The sequence below is a fragment of the Myotis daubentonii genome, chromosome 3 (assembly GCF_963259705.1).
Source record: "Myotis daubentonii chromosome 3, mMyoDau2.1, whole genome shotgun sequence".
Classification (NCBI taxonomy): Eukaryota; Metazoa; Chordata; class Mammalia; order Chiroptera; family Vespertilionidae; genus Myotis; species Myotis daubentonii.
The window spans coordinates 126,344,300-126,360,602 of NC_081842.1; the positions used below are offsets into that span (position 1 = coordinate 126,344,300).

Consider the following 16,303-nt stretch of genomic DNA (forward strand, 5'->3'; position numbering starts at 1 on the left):
CTGGTTTTAGAACCCAGCTCCTATCTATTGTATAGCCTGGTCTGCCACTATACATTTTAAAAATAGCCTTTAAGGCTTGAAATAATTTTCATTTATTTCCAGTGTCCCAGAAAGATCCACTTTTTATGTGATAGTTCTAATTCTTTGAAATATAATCCCAAACCTGATTTAGAAAAGATGTGGGTCAAGGAAATTGTTTTAAGAATAGTTGGTCTTGCCCGGCCAGTGAGATTCAGTAGTTGAGCATTGACCCATGAACCAGGAGGTCTCAGTTCAATTCCGGATCAGGGCACATGCCTGGGTTGTGGGCTCAATCCAGCATGCAGGGGGTGGCCAATTGATGATTCTCTCTCCTCAATGTTTCTCTCTCCCTTCCTCTCTGAAATCAGTAAAAGTGCATATGTGTATGTGTGTATGTGTACATATACACATAAAAGAAAGTCTTTGGGGATTCATTCTTATTTTTACTTCTCCGTTAGTTCTGTATTAAAGTAGTTTAATTTGTTAGAGAAACAAGCTTAATTACTTATAAAGAAGCAATTGCATTCCCTTTGTTAACCATTTTGTCTCCAAAGCATAAATTGAATGCCCCCCAAAAAGATATAAAAAAGAATATTCTAGGGGAGGAGGGGGAAACAATGTGAAAAAGGAAGTTAAAATAACACTGTGGTTGGTAACTGGCCACTTTATTTTAAAATTGTTCATGGCTATTGTGCCAGATGCCCCAAAATCTGGGTTGTTTGAAGGGTGAAACTGGTACATTGCACTCGACAAAACAAATGAACAAATACTGTTAAACCCTTTCATATTGCCTGAACTTTTAACTTAGCTTTGTTTCCAAATAATGTGATTTGAAGGACATTAATCAGCTCTCAGTCAGTATTGTTTTATGACAAAACTGTTGTAGACCAGGTTGGTATAGACCTATACACCTGCTAATGTGTGTTAAATTGCAAAATGTAAATTTATATATATGGAATTTATATACAGTAGTCTCTCTTTTTCATGGGGTATACATTCCCAGACCTCCAGTGAATGCCATAACCACAGATAGTATCAAATTCTACATGTACAGGCGTACCTTACTTTATTGCACTTCACAGGTATTGCATTTTACATGTTGAAGGTTTATAGTAACCCTGCCTTGAGTAAGTCTGTCTGTGCCATTTTTCCAACAGTATTTGCTCATGTCATGTCTCTATGTCACATTTTGATCATTTTCACACTATTTCAAATGTTACTGTTATTATACTATGGTAATCTGCCATCAGCGATCTTTGATGTTAGTACTGTACAGCTCAGCTGATGGATGGCATTTTTAGCAATATTTTTAAATTTAAGAATTGTTTTTTAAAGACAGTGCTATTGCATACTTAATAGACTAAAGCAGGGGTCCTCAAACTTTTTAAACAGGGGGCCAGTTCACTGTCCCTCAGACCGTTGGAGGACCGGACTGTAGTTTAAAAAAAACTATGAACAAATTCCTATGCACACTGCACAGATCTTATTTTGAAGTAAAAAAACAAATGTTTTCGGCGGGCCGCATGTGGCCCGCGGGCTGTAGTTTGAGGACCCCTGGACTAAAGTATAGTGTAAACATAACTTTTTAAAAATATATATATTTTATTGATTTTTTCCACAGAAAGGAAGAGAGAGGGATAGAGAGTTAGAAACATCGATGAGAGAGAAACATCTATCAGCTGCCTCTTGCACACCTCCTACTGGGGATGTGCCCGCAACCAAGGTACATACATGCCCTTGGCCGGAATTGAACCTGGGACCTTTCAGTCCGCATGCTGATGACTAGCGGTAACTTATAAATACGTAAACTAAAGTTATCGTAATTTTACTGAACGTTGCCATTTGTGCAAAAAATTAGCAAAAATGGCCCACGCCACCTGTTAGCGCGCGATAAAAACTACCGCAAACAATGTACTTATTGAGTACCTTCTATAAGTTAGATAGTATAGGTCTTAGGGATAGAGCAGTGGATTAAACATTAAAATTTTCATCTCATAGGGTTTGTGTTATAATAGGAAGAGCCCAACAGAATTATATTAGGTTGTGGCAACTTGGAGAAAAATTAAGCAAAGAAAGGCAATATATGTGTGGTAGGGTGGGTGTTGCGATTAAAATGAATTGATCAGAGAAACTTAACTGAGGAAGTATAATTTGCACAAAGAATTGTGGTTGCCAAAAGAACCATCAATATATACAACTGGAGAAAGCATTCTAGGCAGAAGAAACAGTAAGTACAAGTACCAAGGCCCTGAGATTTACCTGTTCATGGAGAGCAGTGTAGCTGAAGTGGATGACTGTGAGAGGAAAGTAATAGGTTCAAAATATTGAAGTTGGGCAGATTTTATGAGGCCTTGTAAAGAATTTTAGTTTTGACTCTGAATGGAGTAGGAGGCAACAATCAAGTGTCATGCAGAGTAGTGATAATGCTCTCATTTTAAAAGCATCCATCATAAGGAAGAGCTCTTGACTAATTTGGAATGTAATACCAGCCTTCTTGTTAGCTTGCTGTGTGACCTTAGGCACATTCCTTAAGTCCCTTTAACTTTAATATCTCACCTGTCTTGGAGACATATGGAGAGACAATATTTCTTTTTTTTTTTTTTTTTAAATATATTTTATTGATTTTTTTACAGAGAATAAGGGAGAGGGACAGAGAGTTAGAAACATCGATGAGAGAGATCGATCAGCTGCCTCCTGCACGCCCCCCACTGGGGATGTGCCCGCAACCAAGGTACGTGCCCTTGACCGGAATCGAACCCGCGACCCCTCAGTCCGCAGGCCGACGCTCTATCCACTGAGCCAAACCGGTTCGGCGATATTTCTTGAGTACTTTGTGTGAACCATTGCCAAGACAAATCTCTGATTTCTCAATACTATTATTTCCCCAGTTTTTACAATTGAGGAAACTGAGGCACAGAAGTAACTTGCCTAAGGTTATACTAGGTGTGCCATGTTGAGATGACATTTTAATAAGATAGTTTGACTCGAGCATCCATGACCTTTGATAGTATTCCTTAAAATAACATTCTTAGTATTAGTCCTGCCAGCTCGTGTCATGATGAGTAAATATATTTATTTATCCAGTATCTGAACAATAATATCAGCTTACTTTTTTGGCACTTGGTTTGTGCTAGGCATTGTTGTAAACCTTAACATCTATTGCCCTGTGCAATCTTCACAACACGCTTTGGGGTAGATGCTATTATTTTTATAATTTTTCCACTTTATACATGAAGTGCCTACAGATCAGAGAAATCTTAAACTTGCCTAAGTCTGCACAACTAGTAAGTTGAACCCAGGATTTGAATCCAGGTAGTTTGTCTGTGAAAACTGCCTAGCCATCCAACTATTCTTTACTTAAAGGGTATTCAGTTACTAGTAGCTTGATCTGAATTTTATACTTTGAGTACTTAGTGTTTTACCTGAAAATCATTCTCAACCTTTTAAAAGGTTCTCCTTACCTATCCCCATATCTTGAATTAGCCTAATTCAATTTGTCTCAGACTTTTCCCCCTGTGAGTCAAGGTTCATATATCTCACATGGATTGTGGCATGAAAGATTTCTGGGCAAGGATTGCCTATAGGAGGGTGTAGCCTTATACAAAGGTGTAACCTATTTTCTAGTTTTGTGATTTTTCCCTCCTCCACAATCAAGCTATGTTTTTATGTTTTTTTTTCTTAAATATATTTTTTATTGATTTTTTACAGAGAGGAAGGGAGAGAGATAGTTAGAAACATCGATGAGAGAGAAACATCGATCAGCTGCCTCCTGCACATCCCCTACTGGGAATGTGTCCGCAACCCAGGTACATGCCCTTGACTGGAATCGAACCTGGGACCTTTCAGTCCGCAGGCCGACGCTCTATCCACTGAGCCAAACCGGTTCCGGCTGTTTGTTTGTTTTAATACAAAGATATTACACTTTCTTTTTCCAAGTCTTTTGAGAACATTTGATGATCCAGAGAACACTACTATATTTATTCTATCTTCTCATACCCTATTAGAAGTAAGCTCAAACTAAAACCTGACTCTCACTAGAAGACACAGCTTCGTCTGCAGCTCTATTTTAATATTTTTTTTATTTCCCAGAGTCTATAGTACCAGAAATGGATATTGGCAATCTGACACTAAAAAATTCAAAGTACTTGCCATGTGGTAGTTATGTTCTCCATATTCTGCACCTCCCTCGTTGTTAATTGAAAACTTTTCAAGCAAACTCCAGTGTGTCCTTTATTGAGCACAGACTTGGCTGGAAGGTCAGACTCTTCTTCAACCCTGCCATAATGACAATGTCATTACAGACCATCCATCCAACAACCTTACCTCGCAGTTCCTAGGCCTTTGATTACAGTGAGCCTATAACTGTATCTCAGCCACTCCCTCCCAGAATCTCATGCTATATCTTGTCATCTGGAATTGGTCCACTGAGATCTTAACTTTCATTAGACCATTTACTTCCCCATGTTTGATGCCCTGACAGCACTGATCTGCTTACAGTTGGCTATATATAACTATCCCCCTTTTCACTTTTTTTTTTCCACCCTAAAGTACCTCTTTCCCCTTCTGGTTAATTTTTTACTCATTCTTTAGGAGAATGTTAGTGTTACTTCCAACTCATGTACCTTCCCGATAAACATTTCTTATTCTACCCAAAGTACCTGCTTAAAAAATAGCTTGGGTTTTTTTCTGTAATTTCATTCAAGATACTTCCCTTGACCATTTTCAAAATGATTTTAGGTTTTCCTTTAGTGTTCCTTTATTCATGGCATTATCCCATAATGCCCTTATTTGTGTAATTATCATTACACTTTGTTTTCCTCTGGACTATCATTTTGTTGAGGAAGGCAGGTATTGGTCTTGCACATCTTTGTTTTCCTGCTACCCACTTTAATATCTACATTTAAGTATAGGTGATCTTTAAAAAATGGTAAAAGAGATTGAATGAATAGATTTATTCATAACTTGCAAGGAGCTATTTGATAAACTTACTGACAGTACAGGAGTGTATAATTGGAAGGATTTTGACAAAATAATTCATATTTTCCTCCAAAAATAATATGAGTTCATTAATTCAGATAAATTAAAGTCTTGTTTTGATCTCATTCTAAGATGTGATAATACAGTATGGAGTGACTTTAAAGGGTAAATTTAAATATTGTTGTCGTAGCCTGTGTTTTACCTGGGAATACTGAACAGCATGGATTTAGCAAAATAATTTAGAATCATAAATTCTTTAACTGAGCATAGCTCAAACAATTAAGTACAAAAGCCACCGAACATATTTTTGGAAAATAATCTCTTCATTTGAAACTTAGCTGAGCAAATATTGGGTTAGACCATGTGAAATTGCTGATTTTGAACTATTATTGATTTGAACTATTATTAACCTGCAAAAGACCCTTTGATATGGCTCAATGACATGATTCTCGGTGGCTGCTACAGGTCAAGAGTCTGTAACTCCTGGTTAGTTTACTATGAAGTTTTAACACTTGGAAGGTGTATTTATACTATCAATATCAGCCACCAGTGCACATGATGGAGTGCTATTTTGGGTATGCTCAATATTGGCCCCAGAGATTTTTTTTAAAGTATGCTTCTGAATTTAAAGTGGAAAAAGAGATTAGTCTCCCAAATAGGTCTATGTGTTTAATAAAAGAAAATGGGGCATTCTTTTGTGTATTCGATTGAAATGTATTTTATCATTATTTTGTTATGATCATGAATGCTTGATAAATTATATGATTTTAAAATGTGTTTGATACATTATAGGATGGAAGATGCCGATAATTCTGAAAAGAGTATACATGAAGAAAATGGAGAAGTATCAGAAGACCAATCTCAAAATAAGCACAGTCGTCACAAAAAAAAGAAACATAAACACAGAAGTAAACATAAGAAACATAAACATTCCTTAGAAGAAGACAAGGATAAAAAACATAAACATAAGCATAAACATAAGAAACACAAAAGAAAAGAAGTTATAGATGCTTCTGACAAAGAAGGTTTGTCTCCAGCAAAAAGAACTAAACTTGATGATTTAGCGTTGCTGGAAGACTTGGAAAAACAGAGAGCCTTGATTAAAGCTGAACTTGATAATGAGTTAATGGAAGGAAAGGTCCAGTCAGGGATGGGGCTCATATTACAAGGTTATGAATCTGGCTCTGAAGAAGAGGGGGAAATTCATGAAAAGGCAAGAAATGGAAATAGGTCTAGTACTAGATCTTCCACTACCAAGGGGAAACTTGAACTTATGGACAATAAAAATAGTACAAAAAAGCGAAGTAAAAGCAGATCCAAAGAACGGACTAGACATAGGTCTGATAAAAAGAAAAGTAAGGGAGGTGTTGAAATAGTTAAAGAGAAGACAACTAGGAGCAAATCAAAGGAGAGGAAAAAGTCTAAAAGTCCATCCAAAAGAAGTAAGTCTCAAGATCAAGCAAGAAAATCAAAATCTCCTACCCTTAGAAGGCGATCTCAAGAGAAAATTGGGAAGGCCAGATCTCCTACTGATGACAAGGTTAAGATTGAAGATAAAAGTAAGTCAAAAGATAGAAAAAAATCCCCAGTTATAAATGAAAGAAGTCGTGATCGAGGCAAAAAATCCAGATCCCCAGTTGACTTAAGAGGTAAATCCAAAGACAGAAGGTCACGGTCCAAAGAGAGAAAATCAAAACGGTCTGAAACTGATAAAGAAAAGAAGCCAATTAAATCTCCCTCTAAAGATGCTTCTTCTGGGAAAGAAAATAGGTCACCCAGTAGAAGACCTGGTCGTAGTCCTAAAAGAAGAAGTTTGTCTCCAAAACAACGTGATAAATCCAGAAGAAGTAGATCTCCACTTTTAAATGATAGAAGGTCTAAGCAGAGCAAGTCACCTTCTCGAACTCTGTCTCCCGGTAGAAGAGCTAAGAGCCGATCCTTGGAAAGAAAACGAAGAGAACCAGAAAGGAGACGACTTTCTTCCCCAAGGTAACTTGTTTTCAAAATGTTAGTGCTTTTTACCAATGCACCAAATTTTAAAGGAGAAACTAGAACTTGTGACAATGAAAGATGAGATAGTAATGAGTTTTATAGTTTTAGGTATAATCCATTCCATTTACTGTATTAACATTTGTACTTTTGTCATTGTGTATCTTGGTTGTGGACAATTTACAAATACTGAACTTGATAGAAACCTTTATGTTTTCAAGTTCTTAATTTAGTATCTAACTTGCAGACTCATTCCTTTAAATCCAGGTAAATTGACAGCTCTGTATACCCATTTATGGGGAGGGAGTGTATTTCCTAGAGGGGATTATTACTCCATTGGACAATATAGGCTGAAATTTTCAACTTTAAAAAGTTAAAAAAAGAGTATCAGTTTTAAGGTTTGTGATCTGTCTATTCTCTTGAATTGGCATGATTTTGAGTTCTAACAATATTAATTGAAACTATAATTGCTTTTGGCCCCCAAACACAATGAAATTGAAAGTGGAAATTTTTTTTGTTAATTTAAATATTTATAATCTGTTGCAAAAAACAACAACCCCTTAAGTTTAGGAAGGATGGTATAAGAAACTATTTTTTACTACTAATAATAATGAAAATAATTCATATTTGTATAATACATTCGATCCATCAGTTCTTTTCTCAAATTCTCGTGATTCTCTCAGGGAAGTGACTGTCATGCTTAATTTATAAATGGAAAAAATAGATTGATCCTATTTACTAGGGAAAAAAATAGATTGATCCTACTTACTAGGATTATAGAAGTAATAAATAGTTAAGACACAGAAAGGATTTTGGAAGGGAGGGGTCGGGAATTGTTTAGACTACTCTAAAGTACTTTAGAAACAGATTTTTAGCTATCTTTATATTCAGTGATTAGGCATGTGAAAATATCGGCCAAGTTTCACTTAAGGGAATATTGGCTTATTCTGTGTAAGGATATGAATTCCTGTTCATTTATTATTATATATTAACATTTACTGTCTATGGGTTTAAATAAATAAGCTAGACTCAGTTTATCATATTTTTCAAGAAATTTCAATAATGCTTTTTTTTAAAGAGCTCTATTTTAAAGAGATACTCTTGACTCTTTACTTCTAAGTTACATTGTAATGAAATGGCCCCATTAGCTTTCTTACATTGAGGCAGTTGTTACTGATTTATGTAAAGTTAATAATGATCCTGGTTTCCGTCAGTTTGCTTTCAGTTTGTGAAGGATATTTTGAAGAATTTATTAAGGACTAGAGTTGAATTTTTTAAAACAAATATTTTTTTAATTACAGAAGAAATATTAATTAAAGAGAAATTCAAAAAATGCAGAAGCATATAAATTCTTTCCCTCTCTCTTTTTCCATTGCTACTCCTAAGAGGAATCTTTTTAGCCCTTTTTCTATGCCCATACAATTATATTAATGTTTTTTCTTACAAAACTGGATTCATACTATTCATGTTAACAGTGATTTGCTTTTTTCATCAAACACTTCTCTGTTAATACATACAGATCTTTTAAAATTTTTTAAATTGGTTGATTTTTTTTTTCTTTAGCAAGAGAGAAAGGGAGAAACATCGATTTGTTGTTCCACTTATGCATTTCACTTGATACTAATGAAAATTTAGGTTGATTACAGATTTTCATGATTGTATGCAAAGATATCCATGGGTTATGTGTGAGGTTTCTTTGTAGAATAAATTCACAGACATGAAACTGCAAAGTCTATGGTTATGTACATTTATACATTTTAGAAAATTATTGCTGAATTTCCTTGTAGGAAATTTATACCAATATATACTTCCATGACTAGATGGACTGCCCTTTTTATATTTTCTTTGCTCTAAGGTTGGTGTTGATTGTAAGATGCTATTATATGTAATTGATATATTGCAAAAATGTCAAAATTTAGAAATAAAAGTCTTTAAACTTAGGAAATGGAACATTATCACTCACTTGGGGAAGTTTTGAATTATTTATCTGGAATTGGAGTCAGTGGCTTTAACCTTAAGAATAATCTTTAATAATTCTTCAGATTCTGAGACCAGAATAAATAGTCTTTTTATGTGTGTGCCTATCATAACACCCAGATATCATTATAATCATTTGAATTTAAGTTTTGTTATGAAACATGTTAATTTTTGTTTAGTATCTTTAGTAAAGTATGCCATTTCTTTTTAAGTTTATGAGCATTTATTTTTATTTATATTAAAAAATATGGAACACTTTATGAATTTGCATGTCATCCTTATGTAGGGGGTCATGCTGATTTCAGTTCCAGTTTTAATGCATGTGTTGCCAAAGCAAGCACTGTGAATATTTATTTTTAAAGGTTATCTTCATTCTAACAAACATTTTGGAAAGATAGAATTTTTTTCACAATAATATTTTTGCATGAGTCTAAAAGTTATATAAACATTAATGATAGAAAATTAGAATAATACCTAAAAGTACAAAAAATGATTTAAAAAAAATCACTGTAATAGTGTGCCCTTTTTAAAGATGTCCATTACATGTAGATGAAATTCATTTATTTTGACTTAATTCATTTTCCTATTTACTTGTATATGGTGCCCTTAAGAACACGACCTCGTGACGATATCCTCAGTAGACGCGAGAGATCAAAAGATGCCAGCCCGATTAGTAGGTGGTCTCCAGCCCGAAGAAGAGCAAGTAGATCTCCCATTAGAAGGAGGTCTCGCTCCCCACTTAGGCGGAGCAGGTCTCCTAGAAGAAGAAGCAGGTCCCCTCGGAGAAGGTAAAGATGTTACCCTTTTGTTTCATTAAACTCTGAATCAGTGGTTCTCAACCTTCCTAATGCCGCGACCCTTTAATACAGTTCCTCATGTTGTGGTGACCCCCAATTTCATTGTCACAAATTGAACATAATTAAAGCATAGTGATTAATCACAAAAACAATATGTAATTATATATGTTTTCCGATGGTCTTAGGTGGCCCCTGTGAAAGGGTCATTCGACCCCCAAAGGGGTCGCGACCCACAGGTTGAGAACCGCTGCTCTGAATGTTTAAGATAGTTTTCCTTTAAATTTAAATAAATCAGTGTTCATTAAAAACCTCAATCTTTTAAAGTAGGACATTTTTTATTTTTTTTAAGAGATGAATATTAAATGAGCTAGGATTAGGTGTGTTTTTTTTTAACTAGCAGGATAAATCATAGGATAATAAATAAGTAGCCCAGTTTTCTGTCTGTCTTACAGTTCTGTACTTATTTTTCTATTAACTTGTATTTGATCACCTTAAGAACATGGCCTCAAGATGATATCCTCAGTAGGCATAAAAGACTTTTTGGGCAAAAACCTATTTAATTTACTGTAGTAGAAATCATTTTAGATGAAGCAACGTAGTCAGTAGTTAGTTGTTTAATTGAAAAGGTTGGCTTTTAAAGCAGGGAATCCATTTAAAATAACACATATACATTAAATACTTTAACCTAAAGCATAAATGATTGTTCATTTGCCAATCTTTTAACATTTAAAAAAAATCTTCATTGGTGAAAGTATTACATATGTCCCCTTTTATCCCCCATTGACCTTTTCCAGCCCACCTCCAGCTCCCAACCCCCACCCCAAGCCATCACCACCCTGTTATCTGCATCCATGGATTAAGCATATATGCATGCAAGTTCTTTGGTTGATCTCTCTCTCTCCACCCACCCTCCCTCCCCCACCTTCCCTTTGAGATTTCACAGGCTGTTCCATGCTTCTATGTCTCTGGATCTATTTAATCTTTAACATTTTTAATTGAACTAATACAAGAATAACATTTAAAGAGATAGTGCACCAGAAGCTTATATTGCAACTACTGGATATATCTTTACATATCTCTGAGTATTTTGTATCTTAGATTCCTAAAGTAGAAATGCTTTGTCTAAGCATGTGTATGTTTACACTTTTTTAAGTTATTGCCACATTATCTATCGATTTCCTACTTTGGACAGTTTGTTTTTAATCTCACATGTTTCTCCTCTGCCTGATTTCATCACCTTTCTTTATGCTTCCTGATATAATCAATATTATGATCATAAGCATATTGTTCCTTGCTGAGCAAATAGTTGGGGGAGGAGAGGACCTTCATTCTAATGCTTCTAGCCTTCTGGCTCCAAACTGACTGCTGATAGGCCTCCTTATGCAGTTATCATTGTGGAATTTGTCTTTTTCTCCTTTTGGTGTTCCTTTGTTTTTCTTTTTGTGTTGTGATTCCATTTCCTGTGTCCAGTGTCTACTCATGTTTTACCCCTTTGCTTTGGAAATGAATCTCCAGGAGCTTCCTGAGAAAAGTATGTGGAAAGGACTTATATTTTGGGCTCTATGTCTCTAAAAAATGTCCTTTATTCTCATTGCTGATATGTCAAGGGATAGAATTCTAGGTTGATGTCATTTTTTCTTAGAATTTTGATATTGTTTTTTATTACTCTCAAAAAAAGGAATTTTGAAATTGTTATTCTGCTGTTTTCTAGTTTCCAATATTGCTATTAAGTCCTATTCTGATGTTAGTTTTTACAGGATTTGTTTTCTTCCCCCCTCCCTCTCTTTTTATAATAAACTAGAGGCCTGGTGCACAGATTCGTGCACTGGTGTGGTCTCTCAGCCTGGCCTGCAGGGATTGGGCCCAACTTGCTCTCTGATATCCCCTTAGGGGTCCCAGATTGTGAGAGGGCGGTTCTCAGGTGATGCACCCCGGAATGGGGCTCCCTCCTCTTTGGTTCTGGGTGCGTCACCCAAGAACCAAATCATTGCAGCTCAGCAGCTCCTGCTTTGAGTGTTTGCCCCCTGGTGGTCAGTGTGCGTTACAGCTACTGGTGGGAGAGTCTTCCCCCAGGTGGTCATTGCACATCATAGCTACAGGTCGACGGTCGGGTGGTTGGATGGTCGCTTAGGCATATATATATATATGCCCTGTGTTCTGAAATTTCACTATAATGTGCCTTAGTGTGTGGCTTTTTCTTTCCATTGATTTTTCTGGGCACTAGATAGGCCAATTAATGCAGGATGATTATGGTTTACTATTTTGGGAAATTTTCTCTCTTTTTTGTTTTTGTTTGCTTTCTTTCCCATTTCCCATTGTTTTCTCTCCTCCAGCCCCCATTGGACCTTTTGTAATATTCCATTCATTTTTTTTCTTTTTACTCATCTTTTTTTGTTTGTTTTGTTCTACTTTCAGTCTAGATTTTTCTCATTCTGCCTTCTTACCCTTCTACTGATCCCCTCCACCAAGCCCATATATATATTCCCAAGACCTTGTTGGCTGTTTACTTTTTTTTATATAACATTTTACTTTTGTTTTATGGAAATAGTGCCTCTAATGTCAAAGATAATAATAAATTTTTGTGGAGTTTTTTGTTCTTTATAGTCTTCTCTTACCTATACAGTTGACTCTTGAACAACATGGGTGTTACGGGCATAGATAATTCATGTATAAATTTGTTCTCCAAAAACTTAACTACTAATATTCTATTCTTGGCTGGAAGCCTTATCGATAACATAAACAGTTGATTAAAACATGTTTTGGCCTTGGCCCACTTGCCCAGTGGTTAGAGCAGTGATGGCGAATCTATGACACGTGTGTCAGAGGTGACACGCGAACTCTTTTTTGGTTGATTTTTCTTTGTTAGATGGCATTTAAATATATAAAGTAAATATCAAAAATATAAGTCTTTGTTTTACTATGGTTGCAAATATCAAAAAATTCCTATATGTGACACAGCACCAGAGTTAAGTTAGGGTTTTTCAAAATGCTGACACGCCAAGCTCAAAAGGTTCGCCATCCCTGGGTTAGAGCCTTGTCCTCTGGACCAAAGGGTCGAAATTTTGATTTCTGATCCAGGGCACATATCTCAGTTGCAGGTTCCCCAGCCCTAGTAGGGGCACATTAGGGAGGCAACCAATCAATGTGCTCAGATAGCTGGATCTTTCCTTGCTGCCTGTCCTGATTTGAAAGTTAGGCACTGCTGAACAGAAGTTTTCTTCCATTTTGACAATGTGCAACTTGTGGATTAGTGGGTATCACTTGAGGGTGATGAAGTGGAGACTTGATCATATCAACAACTATGTATCTTTTCTTTTGGGTGTGTGAGTTTCCCAGAATCCTCTCATCTCCTGCTGAAGAGGATAGATGTGGCTACCTTGAAGTTTTGGTCCTTCATAATGTCAACTTGCCTTTAATCCTATTTTCAGTAGAGTGTCTCTCCTGTACCTTGGGTGTTTTTACAACCAGCACCGCTCTATAAAATAAGTCTTAGCACCTCTATAATAAAAAAATCTTAAGTATTCTGCCAGAATGTGAAGTGGGGAGTGGCATTTTCTGCTGAGTCAGGAAGGGGACTAGACAGAATTAAGGTGTTCCTAAAGGCTTTCAAACAATTATTTTTATCTTTTATCTCAAGTTTTATCCTTCAGAGAACATAGTATCTCCAATTCTTGAGGCTTTCTGGGGTTTTGTGGCATACATTGGCTTTTTTCTTTTTTACCTTGTCCATTCCTATTGGACTAATATTTAGATCTGATCTGTAACTACTTTTTTTTTTTTTTTGTAACTACTCTTTTTGATTTGCACATTTCAAGATTTTGTTGGCATCTCAGCTGTAATGTCTCTCACATTTTCTTAGCCTGAAGATTTTCTTTTTAATTGTTCCTTTTACTGCCCTTTTGGTGAGGTTTCTGAAGTGATTTGAGATAAACATGGTGGTTAGATGTGATTAACAGGGAGTTTGCTGATCCTTTATAGAGACTCACACCTTTGTGTGCTTGGAGTGCCACATCTTTCTAACATAAATTATACCCTTAATGTTTGAACTATAATAGTTTCTGTTTGTTTAATATGAGGCATTTTACCTTTAGGTATTTATAAAAATATCTGAGGGCCATATTAATTAAACTTGGAATTTTATCATATTTATCCTTCCCATACCTTATCAGCAGCAGTCTTTTTAAAAATCAGGTTTATTGAAGCACTAGAGGCCCGGTGCACAAAAATTTGTGCACTGGGGGGGGGGGGGCGGGGGGGGGTCCCTCAGCCTGGCCTGTGCCCTCTCGCAGTCTGGGACCCCTCGGGAGATAACGACCTGCTGGCTTAGGCCTGCTCCCGGGTGGCAGAGGGCAGGCCCAATCCCTAGGTGCAGCCCCTGCTCAGAGCAGGGATGATTGGGGAGTTGGGGCGCCGCTCCCTGTCATGCACAGAGCAGGGCGGATCAGGAGGTTGCGATGCCACCCTCAGGGTAGGGCCGATTGGGGGGTTGGGGCACCGCCCCCTGTGACACTCAAGGCAGGGTCGATGGGGAGGTTGTGGCACCACCCCTGTCACGCACAGAGCAGGGCCCATCAGGGGGTTTGGGGCTCTGTATCCTATCACGCACAGAGCAGGGTCGATCAGGGGGTTGGGGAGCTCCCCCCTGTAATGCACAGAGCAGGGCCCATCAGGGAGTTGGGGAGCTCCCCCCGGTCACGCACAGAGCAGAGCCGATCAGGTGGTTGAGGAGCTCCCCCCTGTCACTCACAGAGTAGGGCCGATAGGGGAGTTGGGGCATTGCCCACTGTCACGCACAGAGCAGGGCCGATCAGAGGGTTGGGGCGCCGCACCCTGTCACACTCAGGGCAGGGCCGATGGGGAGGTTATGGCTCTACCCTGTCACACACAGAGCAGCGCCTGTGGGGGGCAGTTGGGGTGTCGCCCTCTATCACCCACAGAGCAGGGCCATTCAGGGGGTTTGGGTGCCGCCACTGTCACACTCAGGGCAGGGCAAATGGGGAGGTTATGGCTCTACCCCGCCACACACAGAGCAGGGCCTGTGGGGGGGGGGGGGGCGGTTGAGGTGCCGCACCCTGTCACACACAGAGCAGGGCTGATCAGGGGGTTGGGGCACCACAACCTGTCACACACAGAGCCATAGGGCGATCAGGGGGTTGGGGAGCTCCCCCCCTATCACAGAGCGGGGCTGATCAGGGGGTTGGGGCACTTTCCCCTGTCATGAACAGAGCAGGGCGGATAGGGAGGTTGTGGCCCCGCCCCCTGTCACACACAGAGCTGCAGGGCGATCAGGGGGTTTGGGCGCTGCCCCCTGTCACGCTGATCCCAGTGCCAGGAGGCCTCTCAGCTCCGCTGATCCCGGTGCTGGGAGGCATATTACCTTTTTACTATATAGGATAGAGGCCTGGTGCACGGGTGGGGGCCGGCTGGTTTGCACTGAAGGGTATCCTGGATCAGGGTGGGGGTCCCCACTGGGGTGCCTGGCTAGCCTGGGTGAGGGGATGATGGCTGTTTGCAGCTGGTCACACACCCTTCAGGGTGGGGGTCCGCACTGGGGTGCCTGGCCTGTCGGGGTGAGGGGCTGAGGGCTGTTTTCAGGCTGGCGGGTGACTGAAGCTCCCAACTGCTCCATTTTTTCTATTTTTTTTTTTTTATTCTGGGCCAGCTTTAGCTCTGAGGCTTGGCTCCAGCTCTTAGGCCTCCGCTGCTGAAAGCAGGTATCTGTTTTTTTGGGTTCTATAATCGAAACACTGTTTCAACTCCAGCTCAAACTGCAAGCTCAGAGGTCGGCAGCGGCAGGTGGGGAATGTTGGAGTCCTCCATCACTGAAGCAAGCAAGCCTCATGTTCATGAGTTTTGTCAAAGAGCTGTATTACCACCATAATCAAGATGTAAACATTTTTTAAAAATATATTTTTATTGATTTCAGAGAGAAAAGTAGAGGGAGAGAGAGTTAGAAGCATCAATGATGAGAGAATTTTGATTGGCTGCCTCTTGCACGACCCCCACTTCTAACTTCTAGCTCATAACCAGGGCATGTGCCCTTGTTTGGAATCAAACCTGGGACCCTTGAGTCCACAGGCCAAGGCTCTATCCACTGAGCCAAACGAGCTAGGGCAAAATATAGAACATTTCTCTCACCCCTGTAGTTCTCTGTGCTCTGGTGTAGTCAGTACGTAGGGTAGCTATGTTTCAGTTATTTTCAGTTAAGCTGATTATTCCAGTTTTTCTGATACTATCTTATCTTAAATTTTAATCAACTTTTTTTAATACTTTATTTTTAGAGCAGTTTTAGATTCACAGAAAAATTGAGCTTTTGAAAAAATATATATATGTCATCTTCTCTCAAATAGGGACAGAGGTCGGAGAAGCAGATCACGTTTGAGAAGGCGGTCTCGATCACGGGGTGGTCGTAGACGTAGGAGCAGAAGCAAAGTAAAGGAAGATAAATTTAAAGGAAGTCTTTCTGAAGGAATGAAAGTTGAGCAAGAATCTTCATCTGAAGATAAGTAAGAGTGGGATTTTCCCATAATTATCTTTTTAGA

At 38.5% G+C, this 16,303-nt stretch overlaps 1 protein-coding gene and 1 pseudogene across 14 annotated transcripts in view; one reads left to right on the forward strand and one right to left on the reverse strand.

Annotated features, from left to right (window-relative positions):
- The window catches only part of PRPF4B (pre-mRNA processing factor 4B), a 60,500-nt gene that overhangs the window by 2,947 nt on the left and 41,250 nt on the right, over nt 1-16,303 (forward strand). For 13 of the 14 annotated variants that reach the window (XM_059688500.1, XM_059688499.1, XM_059688487.1 and 10 more), the window contains exons 2-4: nt 5,791-6,987; nt 9,576-9,752; nt 16,112-16,267. In XM_059688500.1, coding sequence (XP_059544483.1) covers nt 5,791-6,987; nt 9,576-9,752; nt 16,112-16,267 — 1,530 coding nt within the window. The remainder of the gene's footprint in view (nt 1-5,790; nt 6,988-9,575; nt 9,753-16,111; nt 16,268-16,303) is intronic. The other variant, XM_059688498.1, reaches the window with a different exon arrangement.
- Nucleotides 9,206-9,305, reverse strand: LOC132232111 (U6 spliceosomal RNA; annotated as a pseudogene).